Source organism: Salvia hispanica, chromosome 4, assembly GCF_029641045.1.
Source record: "Salvia hispanica isolate PSC_SH4W2 chromosome 4, Shi_PSC_v1, whole genome shotgun sequence".
Classification (NCBI taxonomy): Eukaryota; Viridiplantae; Streptophyta; class Magnoliopsida; order Lamiales; family Lamiaceae; genus Salvia; species Salvia hispanica.
Window position 1 is genome coordinate 34,423,770 of NC_142695.1, and position 24,101 is coordinate 34,447,870.

The window sequence follows — 24,101 nt, forward strand, 5'->3', positions numbered from 1 at the left end:
TTTATTTATTGTGGACACTCAACTAAAAGTGGGTCTCAACATCCACTACAATATTTATTTATTACACACTAAACACTTTTTCTTAAATATGTGTCCGACTCAATCGGGACTCCTAAAGCGGGACGGGGAGAGTATTGATTATGCGGATTGCGTGTTATTTCCCTCGACGACAAACACAAATTTCTACCTATCAATGAATATAATATTAATAAGTAGGGATAACAGTCACTTAGGTCACAAATTTTAGTTAAATTTATGGTCACTCCAACATAAAATATTAAATCACAGAGTTTTATTCTTTTTCAATTGTTCCATTTTTGTATAACGTAATAAAACAACATCTTTGATAATGCTCAAAACAATGTTATTTCATTAAAATATGAAAATAAAGAAAAAGAAATTATACTTATTTATTAAACTAATAGTATTGTTTTGAAGATGCCCAATCATGTTATATACGAATAGGATAATTGAAAAAAAAAAAATCTTGTGGAACTCACCAAAATTTATCAAATTTTATAATTTAAATAATTATTATGACGATAAAATATTTCATTGACTATATTCTTTATAATTTTTAAAATTTGAATTCGGACTAAAATTAATGTTCCATATATTTACGAAAGACTTTGTAATTTAAAAAAATATATTATTTTAATAGTAAAATTTACATTGAATGCAAATTTGAATCCACACCAAAATTTAATAGGAGTATTATATATGATCACAATAAAATAGTCTCAATTGAACTAAGCATAGGAGTAGTATAAGCATTTTTTATTTCTCTTTTCCATTTTATTCACTTTCTACTAAATCTTGTAAAGTATACAATCAAGCATTTTTGAAAGATAGAAAAGAGCATTAAAGATGATGCTAAATACAAGCAGCGTTTCAAATTTGTAAAGCTCTTTGAATCCAGTAAGGTTGTTCCACCTAAATCTCCAGTTTTACCAAATTTCCTTCTTCGCACCAATTGATTCGAAATGGAGTTCCGAAGAGATCGCAAATCCGCCATGGATCGAGCCGCCATGGACCGAGTTCTCAAAGCTGCCCGCTCTTCCGGTTCCCTCAACCTCTCAAACCGCTCTCTCAAGTTCGATTTCCGCCTTTCCAATTTTCGTTTTCGATCGCACTGCATTTTTATTACCGAATGTAATCGATTCCCCCCGCATTTTGTGTGCTGTGGTTGCTGATTACAGAGAAGTACCGGATGAGGTTTACAAAATTTTGGATGCGGTCGGTGGAGATGAGAAGTGGTGGGAGGTACTGTACTAATCGCTCGTGGATTTGCGCATTCTTTCATGCTGTATTTATAGAGGCGCGATTTATTGGTGTTGTGGTGTGCTTGCAGACTGTGGAGCTTCAGAAGCTTATTCTAGCTCATAATGATATTGAATTGCTCAAGGAAGATTTGAGAAATTTGACTTCGTTAGTGGTGCTAAATCTAAGTCATAACAAGCTTACGCAACTCCCTGCAGCTATTGGAGAGTATGTTATTTTACCAGTTTTTAATATGCAACTATTTCGAATCAATCCACAATTAAGCTGAGAACAAAACTTGGTCTGCGTTGCCAGGCTTCAGATGCTTAAGACATTAGATGTGACGTCTAATTTGCTAGTGGAAATACCCGAGGAAATTGGATCAGTTGCTTCGCTGGTGAAGTAAGTGTTCTATGTTTATCCCTTGTGTCCTTACCTTTTATAGGAATTTTCTTTATCGTTTTCGGGCCAATATAGCAACCATAACTATTTTCTCTAGCACTTTCCCTGCTTTCCATCTTTGTCATTGTCACATATGTTACCACTGTAATAATGCGAAGCTGTTCTCACATGAACTCAATCACGTTTTTGAACTTGTGATTTGTGAATTCTATGGCACCATGCTTGATGCATACTATACTATGCAGGTTTGATTGTTCGAATAACCGACTTAGCTCTCTTCCCAGTTCCTTTGGGCATTGTACATATTTGTCAGAATTGAAGGTGAATACTTTTTGTGCATGCTATTTTTGTACACATGTGCTGGGTATTATGATGTTTCTTCTTCTTGACATTAAATGATGCTTGCTAGCTTTTATAAGGCATGATCAAGCTTTAAATTTATTTGATATCTCAACTGTTAATGCTCGTGAGCCAATATGGAATATTTTCATTCCATCTGCCCAGTATCTTTAATGTAACTGATCACATATTAACATGTTACTAGCACTAACTTTGAAGGATTGTGGCTAGATTGAAAAAAATTGGTCTCTTATATCTTTAAATATCAATATGTGAGGTCCCACTAATTGTGTTAACACACTAAGCACACAGACTGCAGTTTGTTGTTGCTTCTGATGCCTTTAATATTCGAATAACTCCAATTTGGTAAGGGATTTTTGTTATTGCTTTTCTATGCTACCATAGGCACCTTGTGTTGTTACATTTTCGGATGGCTAACTTGTTTAAAGTTCCATCAAGGTCTTATGCCGCCTCGTCGTGTATAGACTTAAAAATTTTCACCTCCTTCCCTTTCTTTAGAAGGAAAGCATTAAAAAAAGTAGACTATGATTATGCTACCAAATATTATGTGGTCTTGAACTTGAAATATGGCCTTATATGCTTTATTATAGCCCTGACATATTGAAATGGCTATATGTTTGCAATTTCAGCTTTTTACTGAAGTATGTAACGTTTGAGATACGTGTCTACGTGTAGTTAAGGATGACCTTCCCACTCTCAGCACCTTCACTAGCTTCCCTTTGTCACTATATCCCTATTAACTCAAGAAACTTAGTTTCTTTACGAAATTTGGTCATTTCCTGATGTCATTTGCTTTTCTATTTTTGGTTATCCTCTCAAAAGGCATCAAACAATATCATTTCCAGCTTGCCGGATGAGCTAGCAAATTGTTCAAAATTAACGAAGTTGGATGTAGAGGTACTAAGAGCAATGCCCAGCTTATTTCATGGATCTTTATGTTCTCTCCATCTCCTCATATGTCAATTAAGATTAGTAACTCTTGATGTCATGTTATTGATCTGTTTGGCAGGGCAATAAGCTAGTATCGCTGTCACATAAATTGATTGCATCATGCCCTATGCTTATGGAACTTAATGCATGTAATATCTTGTGCTCAAAGTCTCAAACTTTGCTGTTATCTAGTTTCTTGCCATCCATTAAAGTACCCTGAAGGTTTTCTACTTTTCTACTTCTTAAAGCTAAAAATATACTCACTGGCCTGCCGGAGAGTATTGGATGCCTTGCACGTGTAATTAGGCTGGACCTTCACCAAAATAGTGAGAAATTTTTATTTTCACTATTGTCTATTGTTTTTGTTTTCTTATTATCATGATATCATCTGAATTCTAGTTGTCATGTTAATGTGTATTTATGCTTCTATATTCTGCAGGAATTTCCTCGATCCCATCATCGATTAAGGGATGCGCATCCCTTGTAGAGTTATATTTGGGGTTGGTTCACATACATAATTCGATTGGTATTCAAGGCTATCCCTTGGCTGCAATTTGTATTTAAATATAATTCATCATCTTTTGTCTTGGCTTTGTCTCTTATTATAGGAACAATGCACTGTCTTCATTGCCTGTGGAAATCGGATCATTGACTCAGCTGGGGACATTTGATCTGCAGTCAAACCTGGTAGTTACCCAAAATTACAATTAAAGTTTCTGAAGCATAAATTTCTATGAAATCTCAGTTATGATCCTATATTGCTGCTTGATTGGGTTTAATCAGATTATTAGCTTCTTTTGATCTTGCAAATGTCAACGATTAAGTTTATTTACTCGTCCAGTTGCTTTCATTGTCTCTTTTTTGGATGCAGTTGAAAGAATATCCTGTGGAGGCTTGCAGTTTGCACCTCTCTGTTCTTGACCTGTCAAATAATTCACTTTCTGGTTTGCCTTCTGAGATTGGTAAGATTTTGTTGTTCTCTTGCATATGCTGTGCACTTAAAATGTTGGTTGCATTTTTTTATTCTATCGGTGAATCTGTCTGAGGAGGACATTTGCTACTATTGGTTAGTATGATAAATCTTCACTTTCATGTGGGGTGCTGTCTTTCGAGGTGGGTTGTGAAAGCCCTTGTTGAAGAAAAGTGTGGTAGTTTTGATGAAAGGGGCAATCAATGAAATTATTTGATTCGTAAGCTTCTAACAGTAATTCCTGACAGTTAACATTCTGAATCTAATTTGAGTTATTAGTGATTTAACAGAATATTTGATGTGGTTTTTTATTTTAATCCTGCATCTGGACCCAGCTTAGCTGAAGCTCATACTATATTTTTTATTTCAAAGTATTCTTTTACAAGTGTTTGTTAGGAACCATGTAAATATCTTTTCATGGTCTAAGATCAGATCAGTTATACATGCTTACATGCATATGATCTAACATGAGCTATGGTGTCAATTCTAGGCTTGATGACAACACTGCGGAAACTTTTACTTGCTGGTAATCCACTGCGAACACTTCGGAGGTCAGACCTGCTTCTGTTCTGATTTATTCCTATTGGTTTAGGTTTTGACCAAAAAACTTATTCTCATTCAGCTCATTGGTAAATGGACCTACGACCGCTCTGTTGAAGTATCTTCGAAGTAGGCTACCAAAAGATGAAGGTGAAGTTGGTTTGTGAAATTGTCTGCGACCATATGTATTTTGCATGAGTACAATTATACAAATGGACACCCACACAACAGAAACCTTTGCCATGTATATATAATAGATTTCCTAGCTGGACACAGAGATTGTTAAGAGAAAGGAAGCGAATGGAGATGGATGGTATTGGTTGAATTCAAACGAATGGAATATGGAATAGATATTAATAAACTATCCTCTTATGAGGCCAATCCTCTAATGAGGCCCTACGGTAAATTATTGTCCTTGAACTAAACTCAAGATCCAACATCCCTCTCAAACCTCAAGGGACTTATTTATAGAACTATCAATATACTAAGCTAATAAAGATAATATTAAAATATAGACTTTAGGCCCACATTTTAAGATAGACTTCTAGACTTCCAGCTCATGATGCGTATTAGAGATACAGACTCACAAATTTTGAATGATTTCTAACTTCAAATTCTGTAATCTGTATCATGCCTGTAATTTCCTATTAATCTGCTGCAACCTGGCCTGTTTATATCTGACTATTTACATCATTTTTGTGTGTAGAGTCTGCATCAACTTCAGCTGCGAAACATGATCCTTTTGCTATGGCTGCTCAGTCATCTCTAATTTCAAAGGTAATCTCCATGAAGTATAGGTGGTGATATCCAAATTGATACTCCCTTCGTCCCACCGAAGATGACCCACTTCCCCTTTTGATTTGTCCCAACCAATGACCCACTACTAAAAATAGAAACACCTCTATCTCTACTCTATTCCATCTCTCTTACTTTATTCTATCCACTTAACACACAAAATAAAGTTGCATAAAATCCAGTGCCACCCAAGGAAGGGGTCATCTTCCTTGGGACGGAGGGAGTATTTAGTTCTGTCGTATGCAAGCATCAGGATATAGTTAATGCACTGCTGGACCATCTAAAATTGTGGTTATTCTGGTAATTGAGATCAATGATTTGCAACATTATTACTTTTCAGGAACTCTCATTAGCTGGGCTAAGTTTGAGTGCTGTGCCATCAGAAATATTGAAGTCAAGAGATATTACGAAAGTCAATCTCACAGGGAATTCAATAGAAGAGTTACCCTTGGAGCTTGGATCTTGTGTCTCCATTGAGGTAAAGATAGATTATATTCTTTTGCACATAAAGACGACCTCAGTGGATGAAAAAGAAAAAATAGCATCTTCTCTAAGTTGTGACACACTGACACCCCATTTGTGTAGTTATTCTTCTCGAGTCTTATTTTGCGTCTATATTGGTTTGGAGATGTGCTGGATGACTAGGCATGTAGTAAGTGCTACACTGCTAATACTGGAGTATATTGACCAAACACATTGTATTTGCAGGCTCTGATTCTGACTAAGAACAAGATCAAAGAGTGGCCTACCACTGTGTTGTCTTCTCTTCCTAGACTTTTGTGCTTGAAACTGGATGGTAATCCACTAAAAAAGGTAAAAAAGATTTGTACAGATTCTCTATGGTTCCACAATTTTGTTTTGGTTTTGTTCATTATGCTTCGACTCCCTTTTCTTGGGGGCTGTTTTATGTCAAAGACACTTTTTTGTAAGACACTAAATTTGGTCAATCTTGGCATGTTAAATATACTTTAGCTTATAAAATACTCACACTTCAACATTTTAAAGCTAAATTACCAATGCCGACTTCAACCTATAAATATCAATCATTGTCTGTACTTCATCCTTGGTAGGTATTGTTTTGTCCGTATTGTTGATGACATCAGGATTAGTCTAGGACTAAATGATTTCAAGATGTCTTGAAGGGGCATGTGACAGGTCATAATTTTCAACTTACTAAACTAGAGGTCTTTAGAGTAGCTTAGTAGCTTCTCTTAGGTCTGTCATTTTTCTTGTTTTCTGCACGTAGGTTACCTACAAATGTAAAGGAAGCTGGGGCAGGAACAACCATTTGCTATCATGATTTTCTTGTGTAACCTTATATGTTACTCCCTCCGTCTGCGAATTGGAGTCCCGTTTTTTCCATTTTAGTCCGTCCACGAATAGGAGTCCCGGTTCACTTTTACCATAAATGGTAATAGGGTTCACATTCCACTAACTCATTCCACTCACATTTCATTTAAAACCAATATATACAAGTGGGACCCACACCCATATTCCACTAACTCTTTTCCACACACTTTTCTTAACATTTCTTAAAACCCGTGCCGCCATGGAATGGGACTCCTAATGGCGGACAGAGGGAGTACTACGTAACTGCTTACGTCATTAGATTCATTTATTTATTATGACCCTTTACTTTTTGTTGAACAGATCCCCTCAGATGGCTTTCAAGCAGTATCCAAAATCCGGATTCTGGATCTAAGTGGTGCTGCTGGTGCACTTCCAGAAGACCCAACATTTTCTAGCTTACCGGAGCTGGAGGAGCTTTACCTGAGGTTTGTTTTAAAGATAGGTTCCACAAATTCCTTCTTCTGAATGTCAAAAATTATTGGCACTTACCACATGATGGGGCAGGCGGATGCAGATACTAGCTTTTCCTTTGGAAATAATGACTTTACAGAAGTTGCATATACTGGACTTGAGCCAGAATTCCCTTCAATCAATTCCAGAGGTGCTCTCACTCTCCCTCAACCACACACTCACATAAAATTTATAAGTTTAAATTTTTTTTATAGATATCGTTGCAAATTAGTTGTCCATTTTTGCTTGAATATTTTATTTGATGCATTAGATCTCTCCCTTATCAAATATCAACTGAATGATGATGGTCCCGTTTGTCATCATTTAGATGTTTAATGATTCTTGCAAACTTGTCGGGGAACTCGGGCCTGTTGTAGTATGCATGCAATGACTGTGCGTCTAGAGTGCACATTTGAGCTAGTAGAGTCAATTAATAATGAAATGAGAATTTTTAATGGGTAATGAAGTGATTATTCTTAGGATAATCTTTTATTGTAGTAAATGGAAATAGAATGTAAATATCAAGAAAATAACATGACATTGGGATCCCTCCCTTGCCCCAAGAATTTCCCGTCAGACCTAATCGCCTGCCAGAGTGCCAGTCACTAAATTCGCTCCATGAACCAAACATCTATGATATACTTTACTAGTTAGTAATAGTACTAATTGATAAGAACAAAATATTTTCTTAAAATAAGCTAATAAAATCATGACAATTTTTTTGGGGCAAATGGTTGATTTTGTTCCATTGTTTGGGGCATTCACCTGTCAGTATCTTATCATTTAGGTAATTACCATTTAGTACCCATCATTTCATTTCAGGAACAAAAATGTCTGCAGAAGTTTCTGGTGATCGAAATATCGACATAACAACTGAAATTACATGTCGATTGAGTGACCAGTGTGTAATTTGGGTAATCAATGTGTAATTTCATTGATGGACATGTAATTTCAGTTACGCATATTCTGATAGCCAAAAACTTTTTGCATAACATTTTATTCCACAGACTGAAACTATTGGTGTTATATGGTAATTACCTAAACGGTGAAACATATTCGGGTAAACGCCCCCAAACAATGGGACAAAATCACCCTGTACCCTATTTTTTTAAAAAGCATTAGAATAAAAAAACCTAACGAATGATTTAATTGATCTTATTTCCTTTCTTGATAATAAATGAATGATTTTTATTGCTATATTAAAATATTCTTATTCTATCAATCACTCTAGGATATATATTGGTTGATGTTTTACGTTATGCCTCAATTCTCATTCAATATAAATGAAAACAAGTATAAAGAAATCTCAATTGTCAAGGCATAATTACATCTGATACATGACTTTAAAATGTATTTTAGGTTTGCCCACGGCTTCAGAAAATTGCTGCACCATAAGCACAACCTTCATCATTTTTGCAATTACACACTAACTTCAAATTGGGTGAAGTTAAAACTGACGTGTTTGTTGGAGAAATACACATGAACAGGTTGTCTATCCTCTTGAAAAGACGCCCTATTAACAAACAAAACTACGATGAAAACTCAATTTTTAACTATGTATGACAGTATGAAGCACTTTTATCTCCATTTCAGAAAAAAAAAAGAAGCTCTTTTACCTACTACCTAGTCATCTTTGATAATTCAGAAATCCTTAAAAATAGTAGAACTTTTAGTTCTCTCTAATAACAGTATAACACAAACTAAAAAAAGATCTGCACCGAAGGGGTCAATCTGATTTACAAATTACAGTTACTTCCCAGCAGTTGTATGCTGTTGAGAAAACTGAAGCAATAAAGTGGCATTATTCTTTGATTTAGGATTTTATTCTCAGTTTGAAAATCTAATAACCTTTTAGCTGTTACAGTACTATAGTATAACAGGATATGGCTTAAAGCCATTATGTTGATACATCACACAGGAAGTCTTTCAAATAGTTTGGCTAATTATTGCTATACGCGAATTGATTTCATGGCTGGCATCACTAGTTACAGTTATTTGTCATATGGGAAATAATACTTCCTTACCATGGCTCGTTCTACCTATTTTTAACAGAAACCTATATTAATTGTTCATCATAATGTTATTGAGTCCATTCAGTCATACTAACTGCAACTTCCATTTTTTTACAGAGCATCAAGGATCTTTCTTCTCTTATAGAGCTTAACCTATCAGACAACAATATTTCTTCTCTTCCACCAAATTTGGTTGGTTCAGAATTTTCTTCTTTGATCCTATTTTACTGTTCTGTGTTTTCCATGAATTCCTCAGTAACTATCTTTGTAATTACTGCTATTGTAACCCATCTTTTCTGTTTGCTCCTATATGGAGTACTTATTATTTGAAGTCATTGGTTTTCCTCATGTTACAATTTTTTCATCTTTTTTATGAAAATGTATGAAACATGGATGGAGTCGGAATTGATTTGAAAACCCTGATACTGGAAATCGTTTGTTTAGTGTTGCCCACATTTCCTCTTTCATGCAAAATGAGTTTTTATTTATTTATTTGGTTATTATACAGTATATATTATCATGTGTGTGCGTGCTAATTGTTTGTTTGAAATTTGATTATGCAGGGTTTGCTTGAACCCAGTCTGCAGGTCTTAAAAGTTGATGGAAACCCATTGAGAAGGTACATCACATCTTAACTTGAATTTATGGAATTCAATGTTGTTAGTAAATCACATTACTAAAGCATGAACAACAACATAGTAAGCCTTAGCAATTAGGCTGCCATATTTATTTTCTGAGAAAGGACAATTTCAAATTTACTGAAACTGGTTGGTTTAATAACTTTATAATTCTAAAGCATTTCTCACAAGCTTGAAGACATTAGACAGCACACAGAATGCCCATTTGAATAATGTCTGGTCTCATCTGCTTATGCAGTATCCGAAGGCCAATTTTGGACCGAGGAACAAAAGCAATCCTGAACTATTTGAAGGATAGAATTGTCCCGCAGTAAAAAGTTTGTATTTCATCGACTAAAGTAGCCAACTTGAGGTTCCGTAGGACGAGTTGAGTTCCATAAACTCTGAAAATCCTTGTACTGTTTCAATTGTTTGTTTGTTTGTTGGTGTGTTTTTATGTATTTTTAGTATTATCTGTTGTGTCAAAGCATTCCGTTAAGCTGGAATCATGTCCCAGTTAAGGTTCAAACTTGCAGTTTCGAGCTCCTAAAATTGTTGTTGTAATGTAGTATTAGTATTATTCACATTCCTACTTGACACTCTTTATCGACGAGTCAAGTGTGATTCGAGGGTCTCAAGTTTGTAAGGTTTGTGCTATAACAGAGCCACTTTTTTATATATATAATTCAAGTTTTGATCCTAGAATTTATGCTAGAAGATTACAAGTCTTCATTACTGGAGGGGCTCCAATTTTTATTGAAAAATGATTAATTTAGAAAAGTTTTTATTTTTTAAGCTGTTTCTGTTAAAGTATAAACTAGCTCGACCAAGCTTGATTTTCGACTTTAGAAGACTGTTATCTTCACCTCAACTTTCTCATTTACTACGTGAGCCCAACATTGCAGTAAGATGAAGTGGATTATATCGTGGGTATTATATACCTATTCAGTTTTAAATGCTAAACACCAATCACATTATTATAAAATAATGTGGAGTTCATTACAACTATAGGAAATTAAGAGATTTAAAAATAATGATGTCATCTGACGTAGTTTAAAAATTCAGAGTTCATTATAAGTTTGTTATTAGTTCGTTATAATAAATTTATGATAAAAAATGAAAATGAATAATAAATGGGATCGAATAAAAATGATAAATTGGACTAAAAATGGGAGACGGATGGAGTACTATTACGACATAATGTAATAAACCATCTTTTAAAGATTTGTTAAGAGACGGGAGCTTTCTAATTCTAATGATACCATATACTGAGGAATGATATGCTACATACCTTATATGGGCTCTTTATGTGAGCAAAACTCTCGTTTGACCCATTTTTAACGTTTTTCGTTTCGATTTATCTATTTAGTTTGATTCTAATACACTAAAAAATGTTATTGCAATTTTTAATTTCACAAAATTCATAAAAAACAAAGCTTGATTTATTATTTTATTCATTTATTTGAAATTATAGAGAAAACGAGCAAATCGAGCTTTGATTTTTATAAATTTTGTGAAATTAAAAACTGAAATAACATTTTTTAATGTATTAGAATTAAACTAAATGAATAAATCGAAACGAACAACGCTAAAATTGTGTCCAACAAAAATGATGCTCACATAAAGAGCCAAAATACTTATAGCATATTATTCCTCACCATATTCTTTATATTTTTCGTTTTCCTCAAACTCCAACTCACCAAATTGAAAATAATGGGGAAAGTAATAGTATTGGTAAACATCAATTAGTAGAAGTGGGTGCAACTCGCCTGTTTTGCTATTTTTATACTTCAACTATGTAAAGTACAATAATGAATTCAATGACATCAACCCAAACCTACATACATTGATTAATAGAATCCTATAGCTAGCAACAGATAATCCTTAACTAATCTAATGATGATATTATCAATTACTGTAATTCAGTAACGACCAATTAATATCGATCGTAGAATATTACATCAGTCACTGTCCAACTTCCGAACCAATCACCCATACTAGATTATATTTCCAATATATATTTTTAAACTACCCACTTGCTTAATATCTCCTTTCAGATTAATTTATTATCAAGCCTATGATTTACGATTCAATCTTAATATTGACTTACTTGCCTACACTAAAAAATGAGTCAAGAAAGGGAAAGTGCAAAAAAGCGTCAAAAAGTATTCGTACAAATTTATTTTTGTTGGCTAATGATTGTGACGAAATTCAATATAACATCAAAAGTTAAATAGGAAAACCTCAATCTTGATGTAAATAAAAACATTTATTCATAAAAACATAAAAAAGGAGAGAGCCGCATTAAAAAAAAGGGTAGAGCCGCATATTCACAATAAGCTCTTGAGATTACTGATCATCATGACTCAAAAAAAAAAGAAAATCAAATAAGGGAATCGAAATGTTCCCTAAAAACATGAAGAATGTTAGCAAAGGTGACGATCCCTCCGACGCTGCAATCGTCTTCCATCACCCACACATAGTTTACTCGGCACGTGATCGCCTGAATCATCACCGCCACCAGCGAGCTTCCGCGGTGGCACACCACGGCCTCCGCCCGCCTCCCCATCGCCATCCGCGGATTGCAATTGGCCGAGGCCATGATCTCCTTCACCATCCCTTTCAGCTTCCTCTCCTTCAATTTCTCCTCCACAACCCTCACCATCTCCTCCGTCGGCCCGCCGCAGTCCACGTACGCCATCAGATCCCCCGCCGAGAGCGTCAGAACGGCCGCCGCTGCCGTCTCGTCGCAGCACGACAGCGCCGGGGGGGAGATCTCTCCGATCAGTCCCCCCTCCTCGTCCACCACCGCCACCGACGTCTGCTCCGCTAATGACCGCGAAATCGCTCCGATTGCGGAGGCGGCGGCGCGATTGTACTCGACGGAGAGGAAATTGGGGGAGATTACACCTAGGGTTTCGATTGGCAGCGTGGCGATGGGGGAGAAGAGGCCGATTGAGCTGAGGAGGAACCTCACCACGTCCTCCTGCGTCAACCAGCAGAATTCGTGGCCGGCGGTTGCTGATGATCTCTTCCTCCTCGAACTCGAAATGCTGCTCCGTATCGGCACCACCAGATTCTGAGCTCCTTGGATCATCAAATCAATCGCTTCCAGTAAGCTGCAACCAAATTAAGCTAGGGCTCAAAATTGAAATTGAAGTTGAAATTCAAATTCAAATTCAATTGGAGTACCTTGCTGAGGGATCGATGTGTGTGACGCGGGTAGTGGAGTGAGAGAGGAGAAGAGAGAGAGGTTGGTTGAGAGAGGAGGCGTTCTCCTTTTTGCAGAGGTAGCAAATGATATCGGCAATGCAAATTTTGGCGACGCAAAGGCAGTTGAATTTGGGGGAGTTGTGGTCGCAGGTCCAGACGCTGAGGAAGGTGTCGGGGGAGGATTTGAGGGCGGCGAGGGCGGTGGCGATGGTGGCGGAGGAGGGGAGGGAGCGGAGAGGGGGCTTGCCGAGGCAGAGATCAGCCACCTGGTAAGCGGACAAACTGATAGCCATGCAAAATGAGAAGGCGGAGATATCGAGATTGAAGACGAATTGAAGTATGGAAGAGTGGGAATGGTGATGATGGAGAAATGGAAGGAGGTGCGTGTGTATTTATGGCGGCCTCGAGTGTACACAAGAGTATTAAAATATGGAGTAATAATTATTATTATAATTTATAATGTCATGTACTAGTAAATCCAAGTGCTGTCCAGCCTGTCTCGCGACAAACTTTCTGGACACTGTTTTTTTTGACTTCTATTCTTGTTAGAGTCGGACCAAAAATCACTCGGCCCTGTAACTCGATGTTAGGATGCAAACTACCAGCATCTCCAATGGACGGACTCTCTATCGCCCTTCTCAAAAATATCTCCTACCACGTTATAAGGACTTCTCACTCTCTTGCCATGTTATAAGGACTTCTCACTGCATAATATACCCTTTCTGCGCGGACTTCTCCTAATAAAAAAATTCACAAATATTCAATTTACGTTACGGAATTAAAATTTCGACACAAATATGGACGGGAAAATGCAACAACTTCACTAAAAAAAACTTACATAATTAAATTAAAAAAAAAATTACATAGTCATAAAAAAAGCCCAAGCTTCAACAAATGTGACCCCCGACTCACTCCTCGTCCTCCGCATCGCCTCCGTCACCAGTGCGCTGTCGTGGTCCTCGCCGCCAGTCTCGGCGCCATCATCTCCAAAGGGTGGCATCCCCAAATCATGCCTCAATGTGTCGATGACATCCTTCAACATCCTCTTGTGGAAAGGATCGGTCGCGTTATGCCACTTATGCATGGTCTGTACCAGGCTAGCCATTTGCTGCGCGCGGGCGAGATTGTTGTACTCTTGATGGGCCTCCGATTGGACCTCGTCGGACCCGCTGGCGCTTCCCCTTGCCATCCGCTGCGCAGTCTTTTGCCCAATCGGACGACGGCGGCGGCAGGAAGACGATTGAGGGGTCGGGATTACTGCCTCGGCTTCGGGGAGCTCGTGTGAATTGGCACTGCTGCTGTACTCACCGGAAGCGCTGATTTTCGTCCACTTCGGCCAGCCCGCTTCAACCCCCGCACAAAACTTTTGGGAATTCTTCACCACGAGAAAGACCTTCCAATGCTCGAATTCACGGAACTTTAACGACCTGTCGGGGTACTGCTACATGGCACGGATCTTCACATCCTCCTCGGACATACTGCTGGTTTCCTAGCGGAGGTTGTTTTGGTAGAGGCCGGCAAATCGACTAAGCTTAGGCCTCAACCGCTCCCACTGTTTCCGGCATTGCTCGGGACCGTGAGGCTTCACATCAGCCAGTTTCCATTTGAGGTAGCCTTGACTAATGCGAAACCACATTCTGTCGATATGCTGGTTATTCCCGATGTAGGGATCCTTGACTACACCGACCTAGGCCTTCGCAAGCGCAACGTTTTCCGCTACGGTCCAGATGGTCCTCCTTCCCATCTCCTCCACATCCTCCTCGGCCCCCGTACGTGAGGAAGAGGCTGGGCCTTTCCCCTTGCCCTTGCCTTTGCCCCTGCCCCTTGCCACTATCCCTGTCTAACTGGGACTCCCTGACCGGAGATAACCCCAACTCCTCAAAAGAGAAAGTGTCGATGCCGGTGAACTGAGTATCCAGAGGAGTACTCTGGGGGGAATCACTAGACAATAAATCCATATATGGGCGATAGACATTGTCCACAGGTGTTTGGGGGCCCCTGCTACCTCCCCTCCCCCGCGCAACGGCAGGCATGAGCTGCATTATACTGGGCATCATGCCCCCCATTCATCCTCCCCATCCCCGCTGCCCTGGGCATTATTCCCGAAATCATCCCACTCATCTCACCCATCCAATTGTAAAATTGTAGTACAGGGACATTTGGGGATGCATCCCTGCCATTTAGGGAATCATCCCCGCATTTCCGCTCACGTTTCCCTCACCTCTGGCCGGGAAAGTCGATGTATGTGACTCGCTCATGGCGGGAGAGTTCTTATCGTTCTCCATTTATCTTTAACAGAAATGAAATTTAGATGTAGAGAGAGAAACTTGTTAGTGCGAATGAAATGAAGTTCAACGAGCAGTATATATAGAGCTTTTTTTTTAAATAAATAAAAGTGGCGGACGTCTGCCCGCCCTTCCGTCGATGGCCGCACCCTTCCCGCGTCCTCACCGGACGTCTGGGGCGCCCTTCCCGGAAGCCTCTCCGAAGGGCGACGAGAAGGGCGTTGTTGGAGGTGCTCTAATACTCCCTCCGTCTGCGAATAGGAGTCATGTTTTTTTATTTTAGTCCGTCCGCAAATATGAGTCCGGTTCACTTTTATTATAAATGGTAATAGGGTACCACATTCCACTAACTCATTCTACTCGCATTTCATTTAAAACTAATATATACAAGTGATACTCATATTCCACTAACTCTTTTCCATCCAATTTTTTTTAACATTTCTTAAAATCTGTGACGTCAAGGAATGGGACTCCTAATGGTGGACGGGGGGAGTACAACATTGAAGAATGATACTCCTCTGTCCCAGATAATTTGACCCAGTATTCCATTTTCGGTCCGTCCAAGATAATTTGACTCATTTCACTTTTTTAACATTTTTGGTAGTGGACCTCATATTCCACTAACTCATTCCTACTCACATTTTATTATAAAACTAATATATAAAAGTGGGACCCACATTCCACTAGCTTTTTCAACTCACTTTTCATTACATTTCTTAAAACCCGTGACCGGTCAAAGTGGGGCGAATTATCTGGGACGGATGGAGTACTTTCTATAGAAATATGCCATTTAGAATTGACACGAGTTTTAATGTGTAATTGGTAAAGTAAGAAAAAATAAAAAAAGTAGTTGAAAATGTATAGTAGATGATGAGACTCAAATGATAAAGTAAAAGAGAAGGAGAAAAATGTTACCATAAATTAATATAGACTATTTCTATCAAACAGACGAAAAAAGGAAATATGACTTATTTATATGCGACAAATGGAGTAGGAGTTAAAAATAATATATTATAAATGTTGTCCAACCCTACTTAGTTTGAGATTCTTTTGGAATGACAAAAAAAAAATTTGAATGGCTCAACTCAAATGGAAAATATTAAACTAATGTGCGATCAACGATCCGAACATACAAGTGTGAATATGTTGGATAAGATTTATTTTTACTGTTTTTTTAATTGGATATATTCGACTAATTTTTAAATAGTATTGGGTATGAGTTTTGGTATATAATTTTAATTTTTCAAAAAAGCTAATCTTTGAAATAATCAGATTAATTAATTAAAAATTTTTGGCAAACAACCAGAAGGTTTCTGTTGTCGTACGTACTTTCAAGTGTGTAATCAAATATGGGTTGAGTGATATTAATTGATTCTATAATCTTAAATTATGGTTATATTTTACGCGTTACCAAAATCCTTCAAATTTGTATAATTTTGACTCCACCCACTTGGCCTTGTCCTACACCTTTGTAGTTTAGTAAGGAGATGTAAATGTGAATGTGAATGTGAATGTGAATGTGAATTTGATTATATGAATAAATAAATAATTTTAGGTAGCAACATGCCATGCCAAATCACGTTTAGTACCTCACGCAACCCTATTGCAATATGTCCCTAAATCAAATATTAGAAATATCCGAGTAGCATTTAATTGATTTCGAAAAGCACAATAATGCGAGCTAGCAGATAAAAGCCCTTTTAAAGGGAGAAGAGGAAGAAGAATCCATATAGTATAATGTTTATCTAGTTTGAAATTGACATTTGACTTTATCATACACTCATTATTATTCATAAAATTGTGTTTAATTAAAGTTTTCTCCAATCCCAACACATTAAATATTTATCATGTGAAAACAAACCGCTAGTTTGGTTGTCACCGATACAACAACCAAGTTTTGAACAAGAATAGCACCAACCATCACAAACTTTAAATTCTTTAAATCCTACTATACTAATTTGTGTCTTTGACCGATCAAGAAATGCTTTTGTATGCTAATTTAGAAATAGTTGTTGGACATTTATAGAGTGAACCAATCTAGCTCTAAATGTCTGAAGTTCTTATGTACCCAATTATCTAATACTCCCTCCGTCCCAGTTTTACGTCCCAGTTTTAGAGTCACATTGCTATAAAAGTTCGTCCCAGTTTTAGAGTCACATCTAGAATTTTTCATATTTGGTTATACAATTTTACCCCATTGTTCATCAAAATAACATCAAAATGTCATTATCTACATTAAAATAAACCAAAGCAAAAAAAAAATACCAAAAAGTCAATAAGAGATCCACCTTCAACCAACTCACTTCATTTATTACATACTCCACCATCTCACTTCATTAATTACACACTCCACCAATTCCTTAAAACTCATGCCATAACTAAATGTGACTCCAAATGTGGGACGGAGGGAGTAACATAGTAACTTCTATGTTTCTCGTGGAGAGTTTGTTCCTTATGTCGTTTAAGACACAACCACCAACGCTGAAAGCTTGCTCAATAGTGAAAGTGGAAGCAGAAACGGCAAAAATATCTTTCACCGAGTATGGAAACTCTTTGCCATCCTTTGACCACTAGTGAAGTACGTATTGGTTTGGAGGACCTGCGTCACTAAAAATAGAGAGTGATTCCAAGTATTTCTCTAGTCATTAGTAGCTATAATCTTAGTAGTACTGTCGTATAGATCTTGTGATTCTTCAGCTACGTTTGGATCAACAAAACTACTACAATCTGTTTAAAATCCAAAATCATACGGTCCAACACGAGAATTTTGTCCTTGGTGAGAATTGTTATTATCCCTCCGTCCGCCATTAGAATTCTCGATTTACTATTTTAATTCGTCTGCCATTAAGAGTCTTAATTTACTTTTACTATAAATAGTAAGTAGAACCATATAATTAATTAAGCTATTGCTTGTGTATTGTGTGGTGCCGAAAATATCTTAAATACAATTAATGGTATTGCTTGTTCATTGTCCAACTATTATCAACAATTTGCACTAATACCCATAGAAACTTTTGATTGAGCATTTTTCTCTAGGTACTTACTGTTGAACAATAGATCAACCCATAAAAGTTGTACTTATATTTTTTTTCGCGACTTGATTATAGACTTGTTGGACATTGTATTCATTTTCGTTGATATCAAGAGCACTAAAAGGTAAATGTTTCATTGCAACAAATCTAGCCACAACATCAGTAGAATTTTGTGACCATATTTGAAAAATGACTCGTACCAGATGATGATTGGGAAGAACCAATCCCAGGTAGGAAGCTGAGTTGAGTTTTGGTTGTGCGATATCATGCTTGGCTGTATGCTTTGCTCTATATGACGAATAAACGTCGTATTGACGACTTAGTCTTCTTTGTTTTCCTTTCATTTTCCACTTGATCATGGATAATTCCTTTACCCTTATTATCACGGAGTACCGGGAGAAAAAAGACATATTCGCTCCGTCCCATCTCAAGTGACTGATTGTTTTTCGGCACGCATTTAAGGAAAATGATACTAACAAATAGTTAAAGTGGAGAGAATGTAAATTGAGTAAGAGAATAATGTAAATGCGACTCTCTTCTATATTATTCTCTTTTACAGTACTTTACTTTTCTCTCAATTTTAACTACTATTATCATTTTCGCAAAACAACGACTAAAAAGAAATCAATCACTTAAACTGGGGCGGAGGACGTATTAATTTTATGATATTTAATTTAAGCATATAGAAATAATAATTTGCAAGAATAAGCACTAAAGTAAAAAAAAAGGGGGGGTGGGGGGATTTGGAAATTGAAAATAGAATTCTTTGTTAACATAATAGTAAAAATGAATGGGAGTGTACGTATAGATAAAAATGGAAGGAGAAATTGCCGGTTTTGAAAAAAAAATCTAAAAATTCAAAAAATCACATTACAACCTATTTCTCATCGGTTTTGGTCAGAAACTGCCGGTTAACATCTGCGTTAATTTTCTGACAAAAACCGCAAAATGGCAGATATTCATTACCTTTTTTGCAGACTATGTCTGCCCAAGGCTAACCTTGATTGTCGAGCCTATAAATCAGCAAACCGCCGGCTTCTGTTTAATGATTTTTTGAATTGTACCCGAATCGACGACACTGTTACAATTGAACCTTTTTGCATCCGATTTTGAGTCTTGTACTTGGATTTAGTGGTTCAGAATTGATGATTATTCATCGGTCTGGTTTAAACCGCTCACCTCTAATGTGGTCTATCTTAATTTACCAATTTATGGATGGCAAGTAAACAATTTTATTTCCACGTCATTTATAAAATAATTGATTGGAAATATATGCTGTCTCGGGTCTTATCACGTCTCTGTGATAATTTTGTAAAGGTTTGTAACTTTTATTTAGAATTATCAATTATTAATGTCTTAAAATGTTAATAATCCAAAATTTAAAGGGTAATTTATTCAATCTTATTACAATAATTGGTTTTGTTTGACAAAAAAACTATTACCATGTGCAAAAACAACCCCATTCACGTTGCCTGTAAATTAGTTTGGTGACAAACACTGTGAACGCGTTAGTTAAATAACAACTAATCCATTTGATTTGATTTAATTATTTTTAACTATACAAACCTTTTATATGCGGAACCACGTTATTCATGAATCATGACAAAAGTATAAAAGGACTAGATATATAGTTTACAAGCACGTTGCATGTGATATTATATGCAAGTTATTAAATGCCAGTCAAATATGCCTTTAATTGTTAATTCCACAGTTTTTTTTAATAAAGAAAAATTTGGTTAGTAGGTTTGGAAATGAAATAGTTTGAACGGTAAGTTAACTGCTTTGATCCACTTTTTTACGAGCCGAAACAAGACTTACTTATTCTACGTCCTCTCCCTGGATTGAAGTGATACCATTTCCCGCTTCTCGACTGCTACCCGTTGCTTGTTTGTTTACAGGTTCAATGATTGCTCCCTTCTTTCTTGATTTTTTGTTCCTTGACTACACCTTTTTGGGTGCCTTCTTTTGGGTGTTTGTGTCGTGTCGTGTCCTGTCTATGTGTGCCTTGGTTGTCTTTTTTGTTTTATTTCGCTCTGTTTGAGTACATTGTATTGTCTAGATTCTGAAGCAGCTCGTTTGGGATAGTTTTCTGTGCGCTCCTTATGGTTCGTTGTTGCTTTTCAGCTCACCATTCCTTAATAAGTATTCCTATATGAAATTAAAATGACAGTAGTGTTTTGTTAGTCAATGATTTCCTTCCTCACACTAATTAACGCGATCCAAAAAACTCATTTAGCTTATGATATAGGACTATACGGAGAGGTTCTAACGAAAAACATTCTCATTATGATAATATTGGAATATTTTTCAATTATAGATTGTGAATTTCTACTGATGATATATCTTAATACTTAACTATTTAACAAATGCAGATCTAATTAAGATCGAATCTTGAAGATGATGAAATTAAACTTTTTAAGTACAATTAGTTTTCACTACAAATAGTGCTATTTTATACGTTCAGATACAAATATATATGGAATGTCATGCATGTATAATATTTTTCGTTTCCCAACTAGTTCGAAACCTAAATGAGTTTAACTTTAACTCATATATTAGTTAATGAGAATGAATGTCCTTTTATTGTACAATATTTAAGTAATTCATGAATCAAAGAGATGCAGTAATAAATTCCTCCAAATTATACCAAAGGTAATAATTCAAACTAAATGTCTTTTAAAGATATGATCATCACTAAATGAAAATAATAACCATTTTTTGTTCAGAGTACTTCCTCCGTTCCTCAGTAAATAAATCGTATTCTTTTTTTAGTTGTACCATTGTAGCTAAATCATCTTTTTTTGACAAAAAAATCTCTTCATTTTTCTGCTTTTTTTTCTTTCCACTTTATTTTGCTTTAACTTAACTTATTTAAAATTTATTTTTTAAATGTCATGCTAAAAAAAATATCTCCACGAAAGGATTACTACTATTTTGTCGTTAATTATAAAGATTCCCAGCATCGAAGCGAAAAGGTACCATAAAGGATGCATGCACATGATGGGATGGCCATGGCCCCATCATCATCAATATTTAGTTTTGGATTTAATAAATACGTACAGCTCAGAATCAGAAAATCTGTACTCCACTTTTCATGATGATTATGATAAGTGAGCGAACTCCAATAATAAGTTGTATGAGACGTACTCAACTTTATCTCTTTTGCTTCCATGATTAATTATGTAGAACTTATTCTTTATCTTCATCTTCATCTTTCCCTCTGCTTATCCCCATCTCCTATTTTATCTCTTCACACTCAACATTTTTCATTCCAACTTCCACTTCTTGTTAATAAAGACATTTTTTTCAGCATGGAGTTTAAGAATAATGTATTAAATGGATGATGGAAAAAGTAAAAGAAATAAAAAAAAAATAAAGTAAGAAGGAGAATTTACTTTTTGTCAAAAATAGAAATGATTTAATTAACGTGAAATTTTCTAATATAAAAAAATGACTCTATTAACATGAAAAAGAAGGAATACTTTTCTTTTTATTTTACAATACGTGACAAGGCAGTTTTAAATTTGCCATATACCCCTCTTTCTTTCTTTAAGGTATTTGAAATTACATTTACAGTCGCTTATCTTAGCTGGTGATTGCTTATCTAACTATTACAGCACCAAACATGTCACATGTTATATACGTTATTAAAAGCTCCTATTAAGAAACAAGAATCTTCTATATATTGTCCAAATATCACATGCTTGCCACACGATAGTCGATACATTTTATCATTGAAATGGTGGCCAAACATGAGATTGAAAAGCACACAGTTATGGGCCCTACACCTATCAATCTGATCTATATCTATATATTGAAAGAGACTTAAACAACACACCAGTGTTTTAAAAATCGGACCGGACCGGCCGGTTGGACCGGTCGGACCGCGAACCGGCAGCTGGTCTGGTCCGGTTTGGCTCTTAAAACCGTTCGCGTGTTGAGCCGCCCTGAACTGCTGGAACCGGCCGGTTGGACCGGTTGAACCGGAAACCGGGAATCGATTTTTATATTTAAAAGTTTGTTTAAAATATGAGACTAGAGGGGATTGAACCCTAGACCTCTAGGTAAGAAACTAACACCTCTACCACTTCACCACATGATCTTGAATGAATTATTGTGAACATTAATTATTGTTATATATTAACTCCATAATTTTTTGTCCAACAAATTCATAATTTGTGTTTAGTTTTATACTTTAAAGAGTAAAGGTCAAAATTGGTCCTCAACATATGCCCATTTTATCATTTTGGTCCTAAACTTTATCTTTTGGATTTTTTGGTCCTGAACATATGAAAATTTGATCATTTTGGTCCTCCGTCAACATTTCCGTTAATATTTAACGGTCAACCATGTTAATCACAATTTTGACCAACTTAAGCAATTTTTAATTATTTAATAACTCTTAATCATAACTTTAATTATTTTAAGGATATAATATCATTTAAAATAATAAAAAAAGAGTTTTAGAAAAAGAAAGAAGTCTGCAGACATTCGCGATCCACTCTCTCTCGCCCTCTCTCACTTCGACGGCGTCGGCGACCGGCGAGCAACGAGCGGCGGCTAGTTTCTCGGCAGATGGAGAAGGAGAGGGGGGGGGGGGAGGGGGTGGGGGGAAGAGGAAGAGGAAGAGGAAGAGCACCTGCCTCTCAAAATCGAATCCGACTGAGAATCGACCTTAAGCACCGTCTCCGACTCAAATTCCACCACCTGCCTCTCAAAATCAACCGCGACCACCACCTCCGACTGAAATTCCACCGCCCCGACTGAAATTCACACTCATAAATATTTGGATTTGGGATTCTGGGGTTTAACATAGATTTATGAGTGTGAATATTTTATGGAAATTTTGGATTTGGGATTCTGGGGCTTTATTTAGATGCAAGTGTATGATTTTTTTTTTTGGGGAATGTGGATTGTGATGAACTCGAATTTGTTGGGTGTGTGTTTATGGTTTGTCATGTGGAGTTTAATTTCCAGAATCAGTTCATCATAATTTCCAGAATCAGTGCAACACAAGATTAGTTCATCACGCCGGACTAGGTGCTCTTCCCCTCCCCCTCCCCCTCCCCCTTCTTCTTCTCCATCTGCCGAGAAACTAGCTGCCGCGCTCGCCGCTCGCCGACGCCGTCAAAGTGAGAGAGGGCGAGAGAGAGTGAATCGGAATGTCTGCAGACTGATTTATTTTTCAAAAACTCATTTTTTTTATTATTTTAAATGATAAAGTTATGATTAAGAGTTACTATTAAATAATTAAAAATTACTTAAGTTGGTCAAAATTGTGATTAACATGGTTGACCGTTAAATATTAACGGAAATGTTGACGGAGGACCAAAATGATCAAATTTTCATATGTTCAGGACCAAAAAATCCAAAAGATAAAGTTTAAGACCAAAATGATAAAATGGACATATGTTGAGGACCAATTTTGACCTTTACTAATTTTTAGTTATGATATGTTTAATTTTAATTATAAGCCACTAAATTTTATTTTTATTGATGTAATATGGAGTATATATAATTAATATAGTTTATTACTCCATATTTACTAATAGTTCAAGTTTAATTTTATGTATTAACTAATAATACTATTATAGTATATATTTATCCAAATTAACTAAAAATTGATATTTAGTTTTATATATTGTATAATATTATTTCACCATATAAATGTTTTGAGATAATATGAATTTTATCTATTTATTATATGTAAAATATGTACTTTTTTGGCTACATTAATTAAAAATTTATATATTTAATAAATATTTAAATTTTACCATTCACTTAATTAAAATACTCTTAATATTTAATTTACTTAAAATGTTTAATATATGTTTTTATTATATGTTATATATAATTGTAATATATTACTCACTAAATTTAATATA

The 24,101-nt window shown here is 36.1% G+C and overlaps 2 protein-coding genes across 2 annotated transcripts; one reads left to right on the forward strand and one right to left on the reverse strand.

The window, feature by feature from the left end:
• Window positions 1-813: 813 nt before the first annotated feature.
• LOC125192208 (Leucine-rich repeat (LRR) family protein) lies at window positions 814-10,391 on the forward strand. The gene is made up of 21 exons (XM_048089723.2): window positions 814-1,093; window positions 1,200-1,263; window positions 1,352-1,488; window positions 1,576-1,662; window positions 1,908-1,983; window positions 2,845-2,919; window positions 3,032-3,101; window positions 3,201-3,278; window positions 3,392-3,452; window positions 3,561-3,639; window positions 3,824-3,914; window positions 4,413-4,473; window positions 4,545-4,612; window positions 5,169-5,239; window positions 5,598-5,735; window positions 5,966-6,070; window positions 6,908-7,032; window positions 7,112-7,208; window positions 9,187-9,261; window positions 9,633-9,688; window positions 9,946-10,391. The coding sequence occupies exons 1-21, from the start codon at window positions 984-986 to the stop codon at window positions 10,019-10,021; spliced, it is 1,800 nt and encodes a 599-aa protein (XP_047945680.1). The 5' UTR covers window positions 814-983; the 3' UTR covers window positions 10,022-10,391.
• Window positions 10,392-11,936: 1,545 nt separating this feature from the next.
• Window positions 11,937-13,302, reverse strand: LOC125197238 (CBS domain-containing protein CBSX5-like). The gene is made up of 2 exons (XM_048095958.2): window positions 12,879-13,302; window positions 11,937-12,805 (listed from the first exon to the last, which is right to left on the reverse strand). The coding sequence occupies exons 1-2, from the start codon at window positions 13,190-13,192 to the stop codon at window positions 12,070-12,072; spliced, it is 1,050 nt and encodes a 349-aa protein (XP_047951915.1). The 5' UTR covers window positions 13,193-13,302; the 3' UTR covers window positions 11,937-12,069.
• Between the last annotated feature and the right edge of the window lie 10,799 nt (window positions 13,303-24,101).